This window comes from Kryptolebias marmoratus, linkage group LG11 (assembly GCF_001649575.2).
Source record: "Kryptolebias marmoratus isolate JLee-2015 linkage group LG11, ASM164957v2, whole genome shotgun sequence".
Lineage (NCBI taxonomy): Eukaryota > Metazoa > Chordata > Actinopteri > Cyprinodontiformes > Rivulidae > Kryptolebias > Kryptolebias marmoratus.
In genome coordinates, this window is record NC_051440.1 from 5,237,681 (window position 1) to 5,259,641 (window position 21,961).

Here is a 21,961-nt window from a genome sequence, read left to right on the forward strand (position 1 = left end):
TAGTTGTTTAGGCAGGCACCGACACAGATTACACACCACAATGACTCAAAGTGATTCATAACAAAAAAGTGGACATTTGACTCATCATATTGACATAAAGTTAACTTGCACATCTGTGCGTTATCATTCAGGATTGACCGTTTTATTACTAACTAACCTGCTAGTTATCCCTTCAATAAATTCCTTCTTTCATAAACTGTAAGAAAGCCAAGAGAGACGGGTTTCATCCATATGCAGTTGATTAAAAAAGGTACTAATTAGAGACAACTTAATTAATCTGACAATATTGGCCACTTTTTTTTTTTTTTTAATGGCAATCAGCATTGCTTGTACATGATTAATCAATTACCAAGTAGCTGCCACAACCTGCTTACTGTAGCCCATAATTTAGATTTTTTTTTATTTAAGGAAAATGTTCTTTAAATTATTTTTAATTGTACAAGTTATTCTAAGGGTGGTTAAATATGTTTATTTAAGTTCAGCAATTATTGCACTTTTTTAAAATTAAAAATAAATACCGACTATAAAAAAAAAGAAAAGAAAAATTAGTGTTGTACATCAGCCATCAGGTGCCCTGATTTCTAAAGACTCATCGCAAACTTTGAAAAACAAACAGAAACTAAAAGATTTTCCAGTTTTCCAGATATTTTGATATGCGGGTATGTGCTCAATGTAAACAGCACTCGGTTGAATCCGCCGAAGACCACATGGAAGCTCGAGTCACGTGACTGACCTACATTGTTTACAAAGCGTAAAATCTTGAACAAGACGTTTAAGATGGAAATAGAGCGAATCTGCTGCTAATACGGAAAACTAGAAAGAACCAGTGAGATAAGTAATTTAAGGACACACATATTATCTGTCAATATGAGGGGAAAAAAAGTATTTTTGTTTTTTTTGACTGGTCTTCAGGACTTTGCGATGAGTACCTTTAAATCAAGTCAAAGGCCAGCGGACTATTTCATCCTTTATTACCCAGAAAAGCATTGCCATTTTGTGATCCTAGAATGACAGGGCGCCTTCTCAAAGCAACCATTCATGGAACAATCACAGCTCAGGGGTTGAGTGAGTTCCTCCTCTCCCCAGGCATCATGGGCCTCTCCTGAGCGCCCCCCCTCCCCATTGTGCTGAAGAAGGCTGGCTGTGCTGGGGCTCAGACTAACCCAACACTATTGTGCAGCTGAGGAATTTGGCATGCTCAACAGCCCAACGGGTCCCTCTCTTCGCGTTACACTAACACCGTGGCCCCAAGATTGTCTTATCAGCTGTGCGGAAACTGGCAGGCAGTGACAATGTGCCTGCGTTCATTAAAGCGTTTCACTACGAGAGGCTTGGTGCCGACTTAGCTGAGACCAGAGGGATGAAAAGATTGAAAGGTTGTTTTTTTTCTGATCCACACTGTCACTCTGATGGCTTAAGTCTCTGCAGAAATGCCTAGTCCCCTGACAAATGATCAGTACGTCACTGATTTTGCATACAGTAAGAAAACGCGCTATAACAGCTTTGACTGTTATATAGTCACCATGTTAAAATGTCTAAATGACCAAGAACATGTCTTTCCACAGAGCAGTGAGAGCAGTGAGTAACTTCAGTATAGGTAAATACTGAACTGTAGTTCACCAAGATTGATTTATTCAATCTGTTAAAGCTCCAACTGAAGGAGGTTTGACCCATTTGCAATTTTTACAACAGACAATAAACTACACTAAAAGGTACACCAAAGCAAACCAGATTTTGGATACATGGCTGCCCAATGCATTCCTTGGAGGAATGCATATCGCCCGCCGACTTTCATGCCAGTTTAAACTAAGATCATGTTAAATTGAGAAATGACGGCGTTGTAGCCCATTTGGTCAAACCTTGAGAATAATGTTATGCCTGATCTCACTCGATATAAAGAGAGTATGTGACGTGTTAGAGCTCAGAGTATGTGTTTTGAATGACACTCAGCTACTACCACATCAAGTTTTAGCTCAGTATCTGTAAAATTACCCGAGTTATAGCTATTTATGTGATGCTAAGGACAACCATTTTGTTGACTCCAAAATTTCCCCTTTTACACTTAATGATTACGTTCTGAAAGTTTGCTGAAAAAGCTTTCAGTGGTTCAGTGGTTGTCTGTTTGCTAACAAACAGACAAGGCTGACACTGAGAGTTAATGCCAGAGATTTAAGCGAAACTATTACAGAACATGTAGCGCTCAGACTATGGGCTGGGAATGATGCTCAGCTACTCCAACTACAAATCTTAGCTCATTATCTATAAAACTGACTGAGTTAGAGCCATTGTTGTGCTGAGTAAGGTCAAATAGCTGTGACAGCCATCTTGAACTCAGCTGGTTTCAAAAGTTAATCAGTTGTAGATGGTTCGTGAAAGTCACACAAACAGGCAATCACACGCCTTTCGGTGGCAGGCAATAAAAACATCCCTTAAAGAGAAAAATCAACATCTAAGTCTAACAGTGAAACCTTGAGAAACTTCTCAGAGAATCAATAATTGGGACTGCCCCTTTTTAAGAACTGAAACCTACATTTATTCTAGTAAAAACTGATCTTTTAAAATTATTTATTTAACAACACACTGCGTGCTGTGCTTTTTATACTGAGGCTTGTTTATCATATAACTTAGTTATGTTAACAAATGTAGATATTCTACATAGGTGAACTCAATTAAAATCCATAAAAATGCCAACACATTCCTCCTTTTCCACAATATTTACATCTCCACAAGTATTAAGGGTTAAAACTCATCTCTGGTGGGTTTAAAGGGGCACAGAGGTCGAGGTTGCACCTGCTTTCTGAGTTCAGAAACTTATTATGCAAATGTAAAAAGATTTGTTTCCCCATAGCTGTGCAAAAGTGCAGATGCACGCAAAATTTCTCGTGCAGCAGATCAAAGTGCAGCACAAGAAGTTTAAAGCAGAAAATATATGACCAAGTCTTACAGATTTATAGGGTGGTTCGCCATAAAAGACACAAGAAAACTGACTAGATCAGTAAACAACGAGGTCAAATACCGCGTATACAACTATTTAGCCCGAAAAATAAGCAGCATCTGCACCACACAAAATTATGCAAATTAGGTAACTCCATTTTTAGCTTGTTGTTAGAATTAAAACAAATTTACCCATGTGAAAAGCTCAGTCATAAGAGTATTTTTTTATCCAGTTTGTATTAACTGTAACTACATGGCTAGATTAAATACATTAAAAGTTCATTTTTAGTTCAGCTTAGTTTTAACTGTGTCCAGAGCTGAGAAGGTGTAATCTATAGGAGCTCCCAGAGTAGAAATAGCAGAAAAAAAACATTTATTACTAAAATAACTGGATAAAAAATGTTGCTTTTACACTCATAGGACTGACTTATGTCTTTAAATGTAGTGTTACAGTCAAATGTGCCCAAATCTAAAGCAGTGATAGAAAATATTTACATTAAACTCCTATTTTATTACTTTTAGGTGAAGCTACATGGCTAACCCATCGGCTCACCTGACTCCAGTGTTGTGTTTCATGTCAACTGCGTTTTGCTATTTTCACACCTAACAATAAAAGTTACATCTCTGTTAACATAAAACAACAGCCTCCTTTAATCATTACTGGAACAATAATTATGTAAACTAGTCAAGATAGCCTTTTCCAAATGGCTATTTTTGGCTACTCTTGACGCTTAATTTGAACTTTAACTTTGTTTGATGCTAACTTTAGCTGCTAAACCTGCTGGACATGCACATAAAACTAGCCAGCATCTTGTTTACAGAAACCTCAGCTGTCTTTAGGCAAACAAGGACGACTTTTACGACCGCTTTCAGCTGTGTGAAACACTAGTTTAATAATTTAAGAAGTACTCAAGGCGACTGCTTGCTCTTGGTCCTCTCAACTAACCACAACACGGAAGAAGCGAAGGCTTTCTCGGACGGGAAACAGTCCGAAGACGACGAAACCGCAAAAGCTAAACATAAACATCCACGAGCAAAAACTTTTCAGACGCAGACAGGAGCTGTAAAGGGGTTCGTTTGTCACCTTTTAGCGGTGCGGTGTTTGGAGCCATTTTTCCTGCAGCTGCATTTTTCCATCCACTTGCACAGAAGAGACGTCAGTTCCTGTTGAGGTGGTTGGCGGCGGAGTTTTGGATGAACTCGGTCGGATCGCGGCGTTACTGGCCGGTCTGTGCTGAGAGGCACGCGGTCAGACAGCGCCCCCGCGTGGGCGAGAGGCGCCAGTGTCGAAACGACACCAGCAAGAAAACACACCACAGTGAAACATTATTGTCACTTTTTATGACCAAAGATCAGGTTAATACAAAATCTTAAAAATACATTAGCAACTGGCTGGACTACATGGCTAGATTAAATACATTCAAAGTTAATTTTTAGTTTAGTTTAGTTTAAATTGAGGTTTATTTAGTCACCTATAAAGGTATGGGTTGTGTGTGGTTTATCTATTGTGTTACCAAAATATCACATGAACCAGTGTGGATGGATTTTAATGAAACTTTCAGAAAGTAACTACTAGATGGACATCTACAAATGAATACCGCTTGGACGCAACCACATTCAAGATGGCTGCCACAGCTAAGCAACCTTATCAAATACCAAAATAGCTATAACTCAGCTAATTTTACAAATATTGAGTTAAAATTTGGTTTGTTAGTAGATAAGAATTACAAAAAAGGTAAAAAAAAAAAAAAAAAAAAAGAAAAAGAAAAAAGAAAAACAACTGGACTTCTATTCTGTAGTTGAAGACGTTTCGCTTCTCATCCGAGGAGCTTTCTCAATTTAGAAATAGAGAGTGTGGAGTTGACATATCGTTGACATATCACATTGTGAAATGTGGGGCTGCAGGTTCTGACAGCATCACTCCAGACCAAAAAGAAACGAGTTTTCAAAGCAGTACTCTTGTTAACAAAACTTGCTTCTTCTTCTGCTTCCATTTTCTCTGATAAACACTGACAGTAACCTCCTCAGTGTCCTACAGCGGTCTACCACAGTTTCTACGTCACCAACCAAGGAGGTAACTCCGCCCACACAATCAGCCCACTTCAGGATTTTAACACAAAAACTCTAAAAAATAAGTCAGTAACGTTTAAATCAGAGAAATGGACCACTGGAGTGTTTAATGAAAGTGTTTAAAGAAAAACATGAAAACTCTTTTTTTAATTTTTTTTATTTAATTTTCCCTTTAAAGTGGCGAGTCACAAATTCCTCCTCAAGTGGAGGAGTTAAGGTATCTCAAGGTGTTCACCAGTAAGGGAAGAATGGGTGTGGCTTCTGCAGTATTGCATACTCTGTACCAGTCCGTTGAGGTGAAGAGGAGCTGAGCTGCAAGGCAAAGCAGCTCAGCTCTATTTATCTGCCCGTCTACATTCCTGCCCTCACCTGTGGTCATGAACTCTGGGTACTAACCAAAAGAACAAGATCTCAGATAGGTTGAAAAAAAATTTTTTTCCTGCAGGGTAGCTTAAAAATAGGGTAAGAAGTTTGGTTATCCAGGAGAGACCTTTAGTTGAGACACTGCTAATCCACATTAAAAGGAACCAGTTGAAGCAGATGTCCGAACCAGTGGTTTGGGCATCTGGTAACACTTCCCTGTTCAGGCTGCTGCCCACTTCACTTGACTCTGGAGCAAATGGCAGATGATGGATGGATGGATGGATAGATGGATGGAGCCAAGTATAGATTCTTGTGGAACACCTGTTGACATATTCATAGTAGCTGATCTATGATTTTGTATACAAAGAAACTGAGTGGAAAAAGTATCCTCCATAACTGGAGCAACAAAGTATTTTCATGAAGTTGTGTTGCTTCTTACTATTCTCGCCAGCTGATGCATGTCTAGTACTGTGCAAAAGTCTTAAGTCTTCCCAAATGGCTTACTAATTTGTTTCCAAGGAACTGGATTTATGTAGTTATTTATTTTTTATATTTAAAAGAGGTCTTAATCTGTATTTGTTCAAGGCTTTCAAAGTTCCTCAAGCTTTTCTTTGGCCTTTGGTTGCTTATTCCTCATTTTCTGTTCAGTTCTAGCACCTGAAGGAAACAAGACATTGGGCTGTCTGTTTTTTTTTTTTTTTAATAAGGAAGTGAACAAGTCCTGTAATTTCAGTGAAACACAACATTCTTTTTAAGCTACTTAACTTATGCAGGTATGCAAAAGGCTCACAAAACATATGTGCACAGTACTATGCTGAACACTTTTATATTTTTGTACATTAAGAATTTAACTTTAATTTATGAAAATTGAGTTATTTACAATGAACTGCTGTTCATTTCCCATTCGTTTTTATGTTCCCAAACATTATTCTAACTACTAACACAATTTTAATGTAAACTAATCTTTATTTGTGCTTTCACTGAACCTATTACAATAACTAAAATATTTAGTTTTTTGTGCTAATGCTCTGCTTTATTGTGTGTAAGAAAGTTATATTAGTTTTATTTAAATATGGTCATTTATGTATAAATGAACATTATAGGTTGTGTGTAGCATTGGTAACATTTTTACTTGTTAAATTAATTTTTATAATGAACTTGATGTACTTAGAAAAGTTTTGCAATACTTCAACATTTTGTTTTTATACCTTGACTACAACAATTTATCAAGAATAATGCATTCATTGTCGTATTTAACCGATACAAATACTGCGATATTTGCTTTGAACAAATAGGTTCTGATTAAAAAAACGTATTAAAATAATTCAGCCCACAGTGGCTTTGCACCGAAAGAAAACACATCACCGAGAGATTATAATCGAGTTTTAATCTCTAAAAAAAATGATTATTTTGCTGTGAACCCTAACAGTTCGCTTTCGTCCGGGGTTGCCTGAACGCCACGTACAGTTTGCTTCAACTCACCTTAAGCCCCCGCTCGAGTTCGATGCACTTTGATTGACAGGCGCACCGTCCAATCAGCTTGCAACGCGACTGTTTTCTAAAGCGAGTGTGTGTTCCCTGTCCAATGGGAGCTGGCGGAGGTGGGACGTTGCCATGGTAAATACGTCCTTTTTTCCCCTTTACGCTTGCATTGGTGGTAGATGACGGCTCGGAATTAAGCTCCGCCGAGTCTCAGGCACTTCGAACGGCGCTGGACTGTGGAAGCTTGGCGAGGAATAAAAAGAGGAACTCAAAGTTAGCACAATTTAACAAGTAAGTCTTATCTGACTTGAGATGTAATTCATTACTTTGCTTTGTATGATACTGGGTGCTCTGTTTTTACGGTATAATGAGTTAGCTACCCCCATCAGTACATCATCCTTAGTAAACAACCTGTTCTGTTAGCATATGTTTTACACTGTGAGTTACACCTGCGCGCTTACCTTCAACTTATAACACAACAGGTTTGAAGTAGGCTCACTTTGTGTGTTTCTTAGTGCTTTTCTTATGGTCGAGCTTATTTTGGGGGATTAGGAGTAACTTGCATAATTTAATCTTCATGTGAGGCAGTGTTGTTTTGTTTATCTTTTGAGGAGATTGGGAAATTATTGAGAAATTAAGGGTGTAGTCCTCTGTTAGGATAAAGTACTTTGCCCCCACTGACTGTTCTGTCTCCAGACTCCTATGAAAGAGAGAGAGAAAAGATGTCCACATCTTCATGTAAAAGTGTCAAATTATAAGAAAGTGATAACTACAACAAGTGTTCCTTTTTCTTTGTTTGTTTTTGTTGTCCCCGTGTATCTAGATGGTGAGGAGTAAAGCCTTGGCCCGCTGCGGGCTGGTTCTGCTCAGTCTGTGGTTGTGTATCCACTCAGTGCCCATCGGTGTGGAGAAGGCCAAAGAAAAGCCTGAGGCGGACACACTGGATGCACCAAAAAGTGCTGTGAGTCAGAAGGAATTCTTCCAATTCAGGGGATGCTCTTTTAAAAATAAGTGTTGTGCCAAAAAAGTTCAACAAACAGAAAAGTGTGTGGGTTTGAGGGGTCAGACATATGGCAAGTTGAAACGCCAAATTTGTTCAGAGAAGGTTGATGGAAAAACAAACAATGTAGTATTAGTTTAAGCATTTGTGACTTCAGGTTAAGTGACCAAGAATGCATTTGTAATGGCCCTAATTAGTGTCAGCCAAACCAAATAAATGCGAGCTATGTTGTTTGTCAGGACACTGGCCTGCATTACGACCGCTACCTCAGGGAAGTCATTGAGTACCTGGAGAAAGATCCCCACTTTAGAGAGAAGCTGAAAAACGCCAACATGGATGACATCAAGGTACATACTCACTAAAAAGTCCACGGTTTTGTAATGTGTTTATTTGCACAAGCACTTTTAATTGAACTGTGCTGTGGCTGACTGTTGGCTTGCAGCAAGGCAAACTTGCCAAAGAGTTGGACTTTGTCCATCACAACTTTCGAACTAAGCTGGACGAGCTGAAGAGGGAGGAGATGAACCGGCTGAGGATGCTCATCAAAGCCAAACATGACGTCCAGGTGGGAAATGGTGGGTAGAAGGTGTCTCTTACTGATGTGTCATCAGCACATCTGGGCTTCTTAAGTTGCACAACATGTTCGGTATTGCAAGGCAGAGGCTGGGTCATCATCAAGAACTATGTGGTCTAGCTATACATGATCTCTGCTCAGGAGTAAAGCATTATTTTCTTTTATTGAAACCCAGTTTAAACAATTGCAGGGATAGTTTTTACCCAGTAAAAATTAACCATTGCATCAGTTTCCTGAATGATGCAGCCGCACGGTCTCAGTAAATGTCTCAAATAAGTAAAAAGTCTGCTACTTTGTCAAGTTCCTGCTACAGCAGTAAACATGACCTAAATGTGTTCTAGCTGCTACAACTAGTCATTTTTACTTTCGTTTTCAGGCCAGAACATGGACCACCAGGCCCTGCTGAAACAGTTTGAGCACCTCAACCACATGAACCCACACACTTTTGAGGTGGAGGACCTGGACCGCCTCATCCAATCGGTACACATCTACTGTATACATCACAGCAGTCAGTAGAAACCAGTCAGTTATTTTATTCTGGGTAATGTAGTGCTGTAACTTGAATGTCAGCACATTTGAATCATAGCTGTTATCGCAGTAAATGACTCCATGGTCCATAATGACTGCCGTCGGTCCCTTCAGAGAGTTACACGTGTCAATTAGACTTACTCACATATCAGCTCTGTTTGCTAACTTTGAGCCTTTTTTGGAGTGGGCTGGCCTACTGGAAGTAAAGTCATAGGGTTTTGAGAGTGCAACATGTTTCCTGTGAGTTAAGAATAATGGGGAAGTTGGTTCACTGAGTTTGTAATAAAGTTCATGAACAGTTTGAGCTCCTGCCATTGTTTGAGCTCAACAAAAAGAGTCTCACAGCTTTAACTGCTGAAATGTGGAGCGCTTGTGTTGAACATGCCGAAGTCTATGCATCATTTTAATTTGAAAAGGCATCTGTTGACAAATTCACCTGTAAATACAAAATCCTGTCACATTTCTTATGGTTGGGGAATGCAAAAAACAAGCAAATTAGTTTATCTGACACCTAACAACCTATAGGAGGGAGAGGGATTTACATTGTGAGTTCAGCTTGCAAAAAACAGCCGTTAGCTGCAGTTTAAAGGCTTGAAACTACTTACTTTACAGTTTGAACTGAGGGAACTCCTTGGATGAGAAGAAAGACGTCTTTAAAACTCAAAAAAGAACTACGATGACCACAATTGAAAATCGTCACCAGCATTTCACCTACCTGACAGTCAGTAGTACGCAAACTGCTCTACACTGTTTCCCACTGAGCCGTTCACACAGCAAGATTTTAGCCTGCTACTGAGAGCAGCTTAAGTTTCAGTGTTTGGATGAAACACACAGGCGTTAGCAGTCTACCTGTTCCCTCATCTGAGTACAGATGCCTCTAACCGTCAATATATATATGAAGAAGAAGAAGCTCATACATCACAATTTAAAATTCAGTTACAACTCGGCCCTGCAAAGACAAACAGCAGGTTTTACTTTCTGTGTCAACACTGTAATATTATACACTAGAGGCTGTATATACTGTTGCTACCTGATAAGCACCTATTTAGCATCACAAGGTTTGCACCATTAGAAGTAAACACAAGAAATATCCTATAAAGACGTTTTATTGTTTAGGTTTTTAAACATTTTCTAAAACTAGCACAACTTGATGTTGCCATTTTTTTTTCTTATATGTTTAGGCAACTAAAGACCTGGAAAACTTTGACCAGAAACACCACGATGAGTTCAAGAGGTACGAGATGATGAAGGAGCACGAGAGACGGGAGCGCCTGAAGAAGATGAGTGAAGAGGACAGGCAGAAGGAGGAGCAGCACTACGAGGAGATGAAGAAGAAACACGCCAGCCATCCCAAAGTTAACCACCCTGTAAGCATTGCAACACAGTACGGCAGTGTGACGAAGAGTCTGCTGTGATCGATCTTCAGCGTAAGAAGCTCTGTCCAGTCAGGCTCGCTGCTTTTAGCTGAACCAGAACAGGCTGTAGATCCACTTTATCATTCATCCATCTGCTTCTGTCTTGTCTCATACCATCAGCAGATACTAGTGGCCCAGCTGCACTGAAAGCCATCATGTAGACCCACATCACTTGCTGTTCAACACCATACATTTCTCTTCATGATTTTAGCTTAATTAGTAAAATTACTGCTGTTCCAGAACTCCGTCCATCTTCTTTTACTAGCTTTTCCCTGCAGGATTGCTATGAAGCTGGTGCCTATATCCAGCTGTCATTGTGCGAGAGGCGGGGGACTGGTTGTAAGTCAATCACACTGTTGCATAACTCTTCTTAGACATTTTTGCAAAGTCCAAACTAAAACCTTCTTCTAACCTTTTTGTTGTTTCTTTGATCAGTGTGAATGAACAGTGGCTTAAAGGCCTTTTTATTGTAACTATTCAAATGCTGCTGCAGATCCTTTCGCATCTGCTCTTGTAAAGTCTTCTCGCTCCATTTTTTTTACCTTCTGGAAACTGGTATTTACTTGTCTTGCAAAAACAATCTAAATGTTATATTCTGTGAACAAACTGACTGGATCGTTCTGCAAATCTCACCGGTGTGTTTAGTTTCTCTTAATGCACCAAACTCTTGATTTTCTGTCTTCTGATTTTCCCTCCATCCCTATGAATGATGACTGGTTTCACTTGCATCAGACCTTTTTTTTTATTGTCCAAATGTGTTTACAGCAACATTTACTATATATATATATATATAATATTAAAAAAAACACCACACTGGGTCTCAGCTCCAGGCCTTTTACTGGATGAAAAATAGAAGACAGTTTGTCACTGAAGAAGAGTCTTTACAAATAAAAAAATTATAACACCTTGTACTTCCAATTATATGTGAGCGCCTCTAATGCCCTCAAAGTAAAATGGAGCATTTTGCATTTTTAAACAAAGTGCCAAAAAAAAAACAAAAGTTGTTTCAGTATCCAAATGATTACAGACCTGAGTGTTTTAGAAGAGTTAATAACAACCAAAACAAGAAAGCAACAGTTTATTTTATTTTTTATGTCTGTGTGTGTTTAGGGCAGTCAGGACCAGCTGAAAGAGGTGTGGCAGGAAGCAGATGGTTTGGACCCAGAGGACTTTGATCCCAAAACGTTTTTTAAAATGCACGGTAACGTATATATAATATGTATTTAAAGACTCAACACTGACTGCCTCATTTTGTTTTGTTTTTTTATTTATACCTTTTGCAGTTGTATCTTATTTTTTTACACAGCTATCTCTGAATTTGAAATTTGGTCATTTTACAGGTCTTTGTCTAGTGTAAAACATCTTGCAAATCAACCCTGTAGTGAGAATAGGGAGCAGATGGAGGACAGCCTGGACAGGTGGAGGTGTGCTCTAGAGAGAATCCATGTGTGAACGAGAGGGAGACAGATGGAGCAGTGAAGCTTCAGAGAGTAGAGGTACTGAAGGTGGAGTTAAATTACCTGGGGTCAACCATTCAGTCACAAGAAGATCACGAGAGAGGTGGAGAGGAGCCCAAGCACAGGTGGAGTGGATTGAGACGAGTGACAGAGGTTTGGAGACAAAGTTAGAGAGGTGAGGCTGAGGTGGTTAGGACATGCTCAGTGTAGAGAAAGTGGATATATTGGACAAAGGAGGTTAAATACGATAGGGTTGGTGTGACAGAATATGACTTGAACGATAAATGACAGAATCATAAATCATTTAAGAATTTTTTTCAAGGAAATATTATTTTATGGCACTGAGTTTTAGGACATTTTTAATGTATTTTCTAGAGACAGGATAGTGGTGCTGCTATTGGAATGTTGCTAATCATGTTTCATTGTGTTGTTTTTCACTACAATGACAATAAAGATAATTTGAACTGAATAGAGATAGATGATGGGATAGATTGACGTGGAGGCACGTGATCTCCTGTGGAGAGCCCTAAAGAGAGCACCAGAAAGAAGAAAAATTGCATAAATGTCTTTTGAAAATGAAATCCTTGTGAAAAATCTATAGGAAATTATTGATTTTATCATGTTAGTGATGCATGGGATGTGCTGGCTCCTGTTTGTTTTTGCAGACAGTAATGGAGACGGCTTCTTCGATGAAAGTGAGCTCGAAGCACTTTTCGCTAAAGAGGTATTTGGTTCTTTTAGATCCGACTCTGCCGATAATCTGTAATTGAAGGAGCCTTTGTCGTAACATTTGTGTGTCCTCAAGCTTGAGAAGGTGTACGACCCTAAAAATGAAGAAGACGACATGGTTGAGATGGAGGAAGAGCGACTGAGGATGAGGGAGCACGTTATGAACGAGGTGAGCTTCATCAATCGCTAAGCAGATATGGAGTAATTAAATACTGATAAAACTCTGATTAGTCCAGGCAAATAACGAAGGCACATCGTGTTACTGTCTGGAATGTAATCTTTGACTATTTAAAACACTTCAAAATGAACTATAATGCTAAATCTATTATCGTCAGTATTTGTTTTTAATTAATCATTTATCAAAAATCAGGATGTCAGTCATAGCATGAGTTACTGATAGAGAAGATTTTCCATAAAGTTGTAAAGCTTAAACTACAGAGACTAGTTCAGACATTTTTATTGGTGCAGGAGCGAATTTATCACAAGTTATCGATGAATAATCATGGTGACGAATGTTGCTTAAAGTCCCTTCGTGTGTGCTGATTTCCAGGTGGACACCAACAAGGACAGACTTGTGTCGCTCGGTGAGTTCCTAGCAGCGACCAAGAAGGAGGAGTTCCTTGAAAAAAGTGAGTGGGAGGTAAGAGCTAGAAAAGTTTGGACTCTCTGGTTTAAATAATCTGTATGAAATCATGCTGCTTTTTTTTGTATTTGGCCGATAAACTGATTTGGAAATCATTTTGAAGTTGTTGTAATTGGGTAAAATTAGAATTTTGGAGCCACAGAAAGGAATATATTAGATGTTTGGTTTTTTTCTGTTTGAACAGACCTGATTTGTATGAATAGGAAATTAAAATGCTTCTGCAGACCTTGAGGGCACTCATAATTCAATGAATAAGTTAGGTGTTTTGGAGCAGGGAAATAACTAAAGCGTACAGTGTACTGGCCCTCGAGGAGCAGGACTGGACACCCCTGCTCTACACCAAAGTCAGAATGGTTAGCGCGTGAAGAGCTGTTTGTTTCAAATCAGCTCTGGGGAAAAGTTTTGCATTCCCGCTGATCTACGGCAGCTGTGGAAAGTGAAAGGTGGAGTATGGAAAGCCAAAAGGACCATAATTAATTCGCTTTGACATCTAATAAACAGCATGAAATACACCACCAGGTGTTTAATAAGCACCACCCTGGTATGTATCTGGCTAAGAGGCTAGATGTGTGATGTAGCAGTTGACAAAGTGTTTTGAATAATGGCAGTCAATAACAATGTTGCAGTCTCTGTCTTTTGTGGAGGGCAGAAATACTTCAGTTATCTTTTGAGTCATGTTGATAACTTTCTGAAGTGCTGCTCTGCTGCTGAACATTTATCAGACAAACCATAATGTAGCATGCCTGAATGCTCTCTGCTGAGGAGGAAGACAAACAATGCTGCAGAGAGGTTTCTTTTCCTCAGAGGTCTGAGGAAGAAAACCACAAAGTTACATGCCAATTTTTTGTTGGACCAACTCTGGTGGTGATTTTTGTTTGTATTTGTCATGACATCATTTTGCGCTCATGAAATGTTCCATTTATTGCTGTTTAATGTTTTGTTTGTGTTTTAACCAAGATCTCTACTGATCTGTTCAGTTAGACGTAAAAAAAAACAAAGCTTAGTTTATTATTTATTATATCCTTTAATTTCCCGCTCTCCACAGACTTTAGATCAAAACCCCTTCTACACCGAGGAGGAGATGAGGGAGTACGAGCAGCAGCTGGCCAACGAGGAGAAAGACATCAACCACAAGTCGGCTGAGCTGCAGAAACAGAGGGAGGAACTGGAAAAAAAGCAGGAGGAACTGAACGCTCAGAGGGTGGAGCTAAAGCAGGTGAATTCAGGAACATTGCGTTGCTATCGGTATACAATGATTTTTTTTTCTTCTCTCTCTGAGTAGTCTGCATTATAAATTATTGTAGAGGATTTCAAATTGATTAAATGCATTATTTGCTGTCATATTATTTAACTAATGAAAAGTTGGCATATTTTAAGATTGTGCGACACACACTGTTGCTTCTACCACCTCTGAAATGAGACAAACTGGTTAAAGCAACTTTTTTTGCCCTTCTTTTTTTCTTTTTTAAACATGTATTAAATTAATATCAAACCATGATCTTAGGCATTTGTTTTTATAGCTGTAGTACAACTGTGTTAACGACCTCTGCCCTTCCTCTGCTCAGGCAATGGAAGAAATGGAAAGATTCAAAACCCAAAGCCTCAAAACTGAAGCACAACGTAAGTATAACATCTAACTGTTGACTGGTGTCAGCTTTAACACAAGCTTCAGTAGTAGCTCTTCTTTAATTTGGATAGGCTTAGAGGAGAAACTAACAAGTGTTATTATAACGAAACTAGAGACTTGTTTTCTTTTAATCTGTGGCATGAGTCAAGTTCTAAAACAGACTAAAAATTAAAAGCCTGGCATTATTTTAAAGAATGCATATGACCCACTGTCTTTCATGCTAGAGTTTTAGACTAAAATCATCTCATGTTAAGACATAAGAGTTATGGCTTTTTGGTCAAACCTTGAAAATAACTTTGATTGTGATATTTTATGATACTGCATGAGATCACATACAGAGTGTGTGTCAGAATACTCTCAGCTAAAACCACAACAAAAGTTATCTCAGTATATGTAAAGTTGACTAAGTTATAGCCGTTGTTGGGTTGGCTATTGTCGATTAGCTGAGGCGATGGTTTTGAATTAGATTGGCCCCAAAACTTTATCAGTTGTATATGTAGGTTCGATAATTATTGTTTGAAAGTTTCATCAAAATCTGTGTGGTGGGTGTTGGGTATGTATTTCACTTAACTTGATAAAAGAAACCACATGGACACTTTTGTGTTTTCTAAGGTCAGGTGGCTGTGGTGGCCATCTTTTAATCAGATTGATTCCAAAGGTTAACCAGTTGTAGATGTATACCAATGATTACATTCTCCAAGATTCAGTAAAATTTGTCCAAATCCTATTTGAAGAACAAATCTTGAAGTAGAATATTCTTTTATCTTAACCTTTTTTTCCTGAACAAACTTGTTTTCTGCTCTTTAAAATTGTTGAAATGTGCTTCCAGGGTCACAGAAGAGCTTCCAAATTTGTTTTCACAGGCTAAGTTGTGCTATGAGGGCAAGGCGGCTTGTATAATTAACTTGGCAACGAAATGAACTTAATTAAATAACACAACATTCAGAAGCAAATCTCCACTAGGAGCATCAGAGGTAATTAGAGCAAGCAAATGGGTGTAAAAAAAAAAAAAAACCCAAAGGTTATAAAACAAGTCTAGTGGTATTAGTCTTTGATTTTCCAAATCGAAAGACTACAAATCTTTATAATACAGTACTTTAAACCTAACTAATTCAGGTTGTGTGTGTGTGATTTCCTGTTGCAGAGCCAGGAGAACATCCAACAGCAGGTCATCAGGCACCAGTCGTACCAGGAAACAGCCAACCGCTGCCTCCCGGCCATCAGCAACACCATGTACCAGTGACAGGACACTCTTAGGTCTCGCCACTGTGCTGTATGAGTGAATGCATGTGTGTATTGGTGTTTTCCTGATCCAGATTTTTTTAGTTATTGTTTAGGATTTTCAAACCATCTCCAGACAAAAAAAAAAAAGGCCAAGCATTAAAGGCACACGAGAGACCCTGATTATCAAGCCTCAGACGTAGTGCCAGTGCCAATGATATTTCTCCTCTTGTCGGCCAAATCAGCTGAACGAGCCAGACCTGAAATGTGGAGCTGCTCTAGTTTTCTTTGTGGACAATCAGTGCTTTTGTTTTGGGGTTTATTTTCAAATTTTTATCACAATAAGGACTCTGTTCTCTGTGGGAATTACTTTAGGGTGAAATGGAAAAGGCTGGTGGCCCGATAACTGAATGTCTTGTTTGTGCACACTGTATTTTTGTTGTGAGGATACTGTCTCTTACAGGAAATACTTACTTTTATTCTAAAGAGAAACATTTAGGGTTGAAATGATCCTGCCAACATAAAGTTTATATTCCACATGTACAATCCCTCCAAATCAGGTCATTTTTCTATTTGTTGCACTGACTGATTAAAGACCAGAGGACGTTACTGTAGAACATACTTGCATTGAGTTTTTTTATTTATTTTTTTTTACAATTTTGGTGGTGTTAGAATAATAATTCTGATTTCTAAAGTGGTTGTTTATGGTTATGTGGGTCAATGCTCAGAGTTTGTACATGGGTGGTCATATTCATTATATTGAAAGTATTTATTTATTCCTTAAATTTCCAGTAAATTAACTTACAGAATGCTGTTTTATTGTAGTACCGTAAGAGAAATGAAGAAAGTCATACAGGGTTAATTCTTAAAGAAGTTTAATATATTTTATTACAGTCTTTCTCTTGCAAAAGCATCTTTTTTTTCTGTTTTTTTTTTAACCTAAGCAGCAGTAAAGGTTGGGGATTATTTTTATTTCTTTTGTTCCATTCAGAAGCCGAATTCCCTCCCAACATCTTATACAATGAGTTCATAAAAATGTTGTACCTGATTCAAATGTTGCTAATAAAATGAATGAACTTGCAAGTGTAACGTTTGCAGCATTAGCTTACATTCTTTAGGCTACAGTCATCTTCTGATCAACCTGAAAATTGTAATCTACATTCAGTTTATTCAATCCAAATCCACTGAATCTAGTGTGAGCTCCAAAGTATCATTCCCGCCTGTGATTACACTATTCTAACATGAATTTAAAACTCATGGCGGAGCTTTTAGGCTTTTTTTTTCTCATATGATTCATTGAATTTTTGAGTGACGTAGTCGCCTGCTTTAATAGGTGGGTACTTGTTGGAGCCGTCGCAGCACGTGATCAGAACCTCGTCGTCAGGATGGAGGAAGAAAGCCACAGACTGACGAGTGCCGGGGTCCCCAGCAGGGGGCATCAGAACCCTGTGAGACTGAAGAACAAGGGTCAACGTTAGAGGCCATAAATATTTCCTTCACATGCTGAATTTACAGTGATGCTTCATTTCATGACTTTATGTTATATCAAATCATAAACACTATCCAAATGTCTCTGAACTTGTTTTCTTAAAGTATGCTAAAACATAGGACTTAATACCCAATACTGACAGTGAAATATGGTGGTGGGAGTATGATGGTATGAGAAAACATGGCTGCAAAAGTTGTTGTGATTGCACTACATAGAGGGGTAACTTCTTTATTGGTACTGGGAGAAATAAACAAAACATAATCTCTAAATGGTTAATGCTGCTATAAATATTTAACAATATCAGAAAAAAAAGGAAAGTGTGAGAAATAAACCTCCTTCACTCACCACAGAGATAAACTGGTCAGCAGTCCAGCGCTGCATCAGGTCAGCGATGTTGATCAGGACAGCTCCAGGGATGTAGGCGGCAGGGATGTAGTCACCCGCGCGTGTACAAACCTGAAGGGAGTGCAGTGTCAGGGAGGGGGTCACATGGCTGAAGATCTGGTCTCATATTCAGAAAGGTAGATAGATGTTTTACCTCTAGTCCATCAGTGCCCTGGAACACCAGAGTGATGGTGCCGTAGTCTGAATGCTCTCCACAACGCAGCTGGTTCTCCTTCACTCTCTTCACTGGGGGGTAGTACAGGGACCGCATTGTCGTGGCATTATCATCAGCTACAGGAGACACAGCAGTTCTATCACCATGTGTTCAAAAAGTTCCACTCTGTTTATCCACAAAAACTGTATTTGACGTGAAACCTCATTGATCTTACCCTATGTATCTTGCACATGTACAAAGTACAGCCCGAGGGCCACAGGATTGACCATGTCAATCTGGTCAATGATGTCAAATAAACAAACAACGACTTGGAATAAACTAATGAAAGCCAAAATGTTGCAAAAAAATATAAGTTAAGATTTTCTTTCTTTGCCAGGTTTGTAACAACATAGAACAGGCTTCTCAATCTGAGTGTGTATTTTTGCAGATGAATTGATGTTATTGTCAGGATTTGGGTATCTTTAGGTTTATTTGTGTACTAGGTTTATTGTTTAATGTTTCTTGTGTTCCCTGTGTTTAGTTTATTTCCGTTGTTCTGCTCCCTGTGTTCCTTGTGCTATCACTCACTCTCCCTCAGAGGTTCTGTCACTCTTAAGCGCTGTCCAGTTTTCCTTGTGTCTCGCTCTCGTGTTCCTCGCAAATCTGGACTTTGTAAGTTTTCCTTATTTAGGTTTTGTTGCTGCCACATCAGCCTTTTGTTTTGTTTTGTTGTTTTAAATCAATTAGTTTTCGATGGAGCTCTCTGAGTCAGTCTGCATCTTGGGCCAAACCATCCACTCACCACACCCGACAGTAATATATGATAAATCTGTATGCATTATTAGCTTGCATCTATATTTCAATTCAAGGTGTCCTTTAAGGCAGTTATTCCCAAACTTTTCAGAGCTTGACCCACAAAATAACAGCAGCAGAGGCTTGAGACCCCAACCATCTTTAGTTAAAGTCTGGAAACATTGTTAATAGGCCAATTAAACCAGGTCATAATGACAAAACATCCTCATCAATCATTGCGCTGTTTTAACCCATTTATGCTAACACTTTAGCTCTCTCTTAGCAGTAATTACAACATATATTTATTTATGGAAATCATCTTAAGATCCTCAGATTGGTGTTTCATAATCTCTAATAGGGTCTTGGCCATAGACATAAATAAAGATGGTCGAAGCGACTTCATTAACTTCCACTGTCCAAAACTGAAGCCAAAACATTAGTTTTTTTGGGTTGTGGGGCTGTATCTTTCATACAAAGGTCCGGCCTACACACCCTGCCAACTCACTAATTGACTGTCACACGGTCAGTCACAGTGTAACATGATGTGTTTTAGGCTTCAAATGACAAACTGAAACTAAAAGTTAGAACAAAAATTCTTATGTGAACTTAGAGCAGTAAGGAAAGAACTCTATGAATCAAATAAGATCAACACCTAAAAAATATCTGCAGTTTTAAAGTCAGGAAATGTCCCATTAAAGGGCAGGACTCATAAACAGCACTGCAGCCAGCTACTAGGAGGCGCTCGTCTTTTGTGGCTTCAACTTCCAGGTTCCGGTCCTGAATCTAGTTATGATTCATGACGATGAAAAATCTGCATATTTTCTCACAATTTTCTGTCTCCAACTTCAGTCACCGAGACACTACCTTTAATCAAATTCAAAACAGCCCCTTTTTTTGCCCACTCCTGCCCTAAGAGAGTTATTGCTGTTTTCATACTTTCTATTAAAAGATGTGCACTCAGGAACACATCTGGATCCAGACCCAGACTGACGGCCATCACCCTTAGCACCCGCAGACTCAGCTCTTTACAGCGCTGGAAGAAAGACATGTGGATCTCCTTAAAATCCTGAAGACCGTCTGATGAGGGCCATGCCTGCAGAACAGAGATGAGACAGAGCTGACTGACAACACGTTAGCTGCGATTCTGATTTTGAACATTACACAGACGTGGATTTGCCAACATTTTCTAAAATTTAAGTAAAGAAAAAACCCTGCAAAATGACAGAACAACATGCTTCTTAAACACAGTCAGGTGCATACAAAAGCATTTGACTGTAATGAACATATTAAAAGTGACTTCTCACAATATCGGGGTGAAATGAAGAAGTGTTGAATGACTCCTTTAGGTCTGCAGGTCGGTTCGGATTCAGCCTGAAAAGCATAATCTGAATAAAAAAACTTATCAAATTTTGCAGATAAGAATGGAAACTTCTTGTTTTCTGAGTTTCATACTTCTCAGTCTCCAGTGACACCCAGCCATGGTTCAGATTGTTTGGGAAGGTTTGTCTGCTGAAGGGTTTTTTTAGTTCATCTGGCTGCAGGAAAAACTTCAAGGATATGTCCATGAATCGGTCCACCTATTGAAACACAATACAAAGACAATATAAATTAAAGGCCTAACATTCCTTGGTCTTCTATGCCAGAGTTTTGAACTGAGATTATCTTGGGTTGAAAAAAATGACACAGTTGTAGCCATTTTGGTCAAACCTTGAATATATGTTATGTTATGTAACATCAAGTGGTCTCATGAGATGTAATGCTCAGAGTGCATGTTGTGAATGACTCTCAGCTACTACCACATCAAATTGATGGAGTTATAGTCATTTTTGTGTTGGCTGATGTCAATTAGTTGTGGCGGTCATCTTGAATTGGATTGACTCCAAAAGGTAATCGGTTGTAGAGCTACATCCAATGATTAATTTCTGATAGATTCATTAAAATCTGCTCAGTGATTTTGCTAACAGACAAACAGGGTTGACTAAAATAGTTGTAAGCAAAGATCTTGCGCACTTGGAGCATGTGTTCTGAATGACTCTCAGCTACTACCACGCCTAATCTTTGCACAATATTTATAAAATTGATAGAATAATAGCAATTTTTAAATTTTGCTAGGTCTGTTGGCTGTGGCTGCCATCTTGATTTGGGCTGCCTCCAAAAGGTAATCAACTATAGATGTGCCAAGTGGTCCAAGTGGTTCATGAGATATTTTGCTAACAAAGCAGACCCCAAATAGTTAATAGGGAAAATTTAAACATAGATCTTGTAAACATCTGTTAAAGCTCACAATATGTATTTGGGATCCATCTCAGCTACTACCACACCAAATTCTAAGTCTGTATTTGCTGTCATAATCCTTGACGTATTGTAAATATTAAGCTGAAACTCTTGTAATTCTATTTTAATGCAATTCTTACACTGAAAGCACGTGCACAAGCAAATTTTCCTTGGTGTAGCCTGCACTATAAAAAAAAATTATGCAAGTACGCAAACCTCACCTCCTCCTGAGTTATCCCCGTGTTCGTGAGCAAAACGAACCCGATTTCTACGAAGGCTCTCTTCAGCTCTGCGGCCAGCCGCTGCAGCTGCTCGTCGGTCACATCTGTCCCGCTCAGGCTGTAGGCGCTGAAGTCCACCACCGGGATGCTCATCTTCAAACAACAAGTGAGTTTTCAGGCAGAGCTGTAAACAGACTGCAAAGACAAATTTGCAAACTATTTACTGACGGCGAGCTGTGAGTCACGTGACACGCTCCAGCCAATAGAAAAGGAGCCTCCTTAACTCGGACCCAGAGTTGCTCAACCTCGGGGTTGTCTTTTTATCTTTGGATCCTGATAAAAAAGGGGGGAGGCGATCCTGAGAATGATGTGACGATGTAGTAGCTTAATAATCAACCTAACAGATGGAGAAAAGTAAAAAAAACAGTTGTTATTTTTGATCAGTTCTCAAAGATCTACAAAAAAGTTGGAATGATGTGCAAAATGTACATAAAAACTGAATTCAATGACATGCAAATCTTAGAAACCCATATTTTATTCACCATAGCATAGTAAACATAAAATGTTGAACCTAAGAAATGGTAGCATTAAAATAAACTAAAGG

At 38.9% G+C, this 21,961-nt stretch overlaps 3 protein-coding genes across 4 annotated transcripts in view; 1 reads left to right on the forward strand and 2 right to left on the reverse strand.

The window, feature by feature from the left end:
• Window positions 1-4,156, reverse strand: part of pik3c2a (phosphatidylinositol-4-phosphate 3-kinase, catalytic subunit type 2 alpha) — a 62,725-nt gene extending 58,569 nt beyond the window's left edge. The window contains exon 1 of the mRNA XM_017432894.3: window positions 4,019-4,156. The gene's annotated coding sequence lies outside the window, so the exon portion shown is untranslated. The remainder of the gene's footprint in view (window positions 1-4,018) is intronic.
• Window positions 4,157-7,010: 2,854 nt separating this feature from the next.
• LOC108245736 (nucleobindin-2) lies at window positions 7,011-16,660 on the forward strand. 2 transcript variants are annotated; one of them, XM_017432891.3, is made up of 13 exons: window positions 7,011-7,140; window positions 7,673-7,810; window positions 8,089-8,196; window positions 8,292-8,424; window positions 8,800-8,903; window positions 10,133-10,318; window positions 11,477-11,567; window positions 12,489-12,547; window positions 12,629-12,721; window positions 13,103-13,192; window positions 14,241-14,411; window positions 14,761-14,815; window positions 15,967-16,660. In XM_017432891.3, the coding sequence occupies exons 2-13, from the start codon at window positions 7,673-7,675 to the stop codon at window positions 16,077-16,079; spliced, it is 1,341 nt and encodes a 446-aa protein (XP_017288380.1). In that variant the 5' UTR covers window positions 7,011-7,140; the 3' UTR covers window positions 16,080-16,660. The 2 variants fall into 2 exon arrangements, with proteins under 2 accessions (XP_017288380.1, XP_017288381.1); XM_017432892.3 differs by lacking the exons at window positions 14,761-14,815; window positions 15,967-16,660 and having other exon boundaries at window positions 13,103-13,181; window positions 14,241-14,352.
• Window positions 16,661-16,921: 261 nt separating this feature from the next.
• si:dkey-10o6.2 (uncharacterized protein LOC100124608 homolog) lies at window positions 16,922-21,594 on the reverse strand. The gene is made up of 7 exons (XM_017432893.3): window positions 21,358-21,594; window positions 20,315-20,439; window positions 20,167-20,233; window positions 19,799-19,955; window positions 18,071-18,207; window positions 17,878-17,988; window positions 16,922-17,497 (listed from the first exon to the last, which is right to left on the reverse strand). Exons 1-7 carry the CDS (start codon window positions 21,508-21,510, stop codon window positions 17,312-17,314), a joined length of 936 nt encoding a protein of 311 aa, XP_017288382.1. The 5' UTR covers window positions 21,511-21,594; the 3' UTR covers window positions 16,922-17,311.
• Window positions 21,595-21,961: the final 367 nt, after the last annotated feature.

What these genes read in the sequence shown, in the direction of transcription:
- si:dkey-10o6.2 (XM_017432893.3), bottom strand. Translation starts at nt 21,510, where the DNA reads ATGAGCATCCCGGTGGTGGACTTCAGCGCCTACAGCCTGAGCGGGACA. An exon ending in CGGGGATAACTCAGGAGGAG is followed by an intron (nt 20,440 to 21,357) that starts GTGAGGTTTGCG and finishes GTGTTTCAATAG; the next exon opens with GTGGACCGATTCATGGACAT. An exon ending in GTGTCACTGGAGACTGAGAA is followed by an intron (nt 20,234 to 20,314) that starts GTATGAAACTCA and finishes TATGCTTTTCAG; the next exon opens with GCTGAATCCGAACCGACCTG.
- LOC108245736 (XM_017432891.3), top strand. Translation starts at nt 7,673, where the DNA reads ATGGTGAGGAGTAAAGCCTTGGCCCGCTGCGGGCTGGTTCTGCTCAGT. An exon ending in CCAACATGGATGACATCAAG is followed by an intron (nt 8,197 to 8,291) that starts GTACATACTCAC and finishes GTTGGCTTGCAG; the next exon opens with CAAGGCAAACTTGCCAAAGA. An exon ending in TGACGTCCAGGTGGGAAATG is followed by an intron (nt 8,425 to 8,799) that starts GTGGGTAGAAGG and finishes TTTCGTTTTCAG; the next exon opens with GCCAGAACATGGACCACCAG.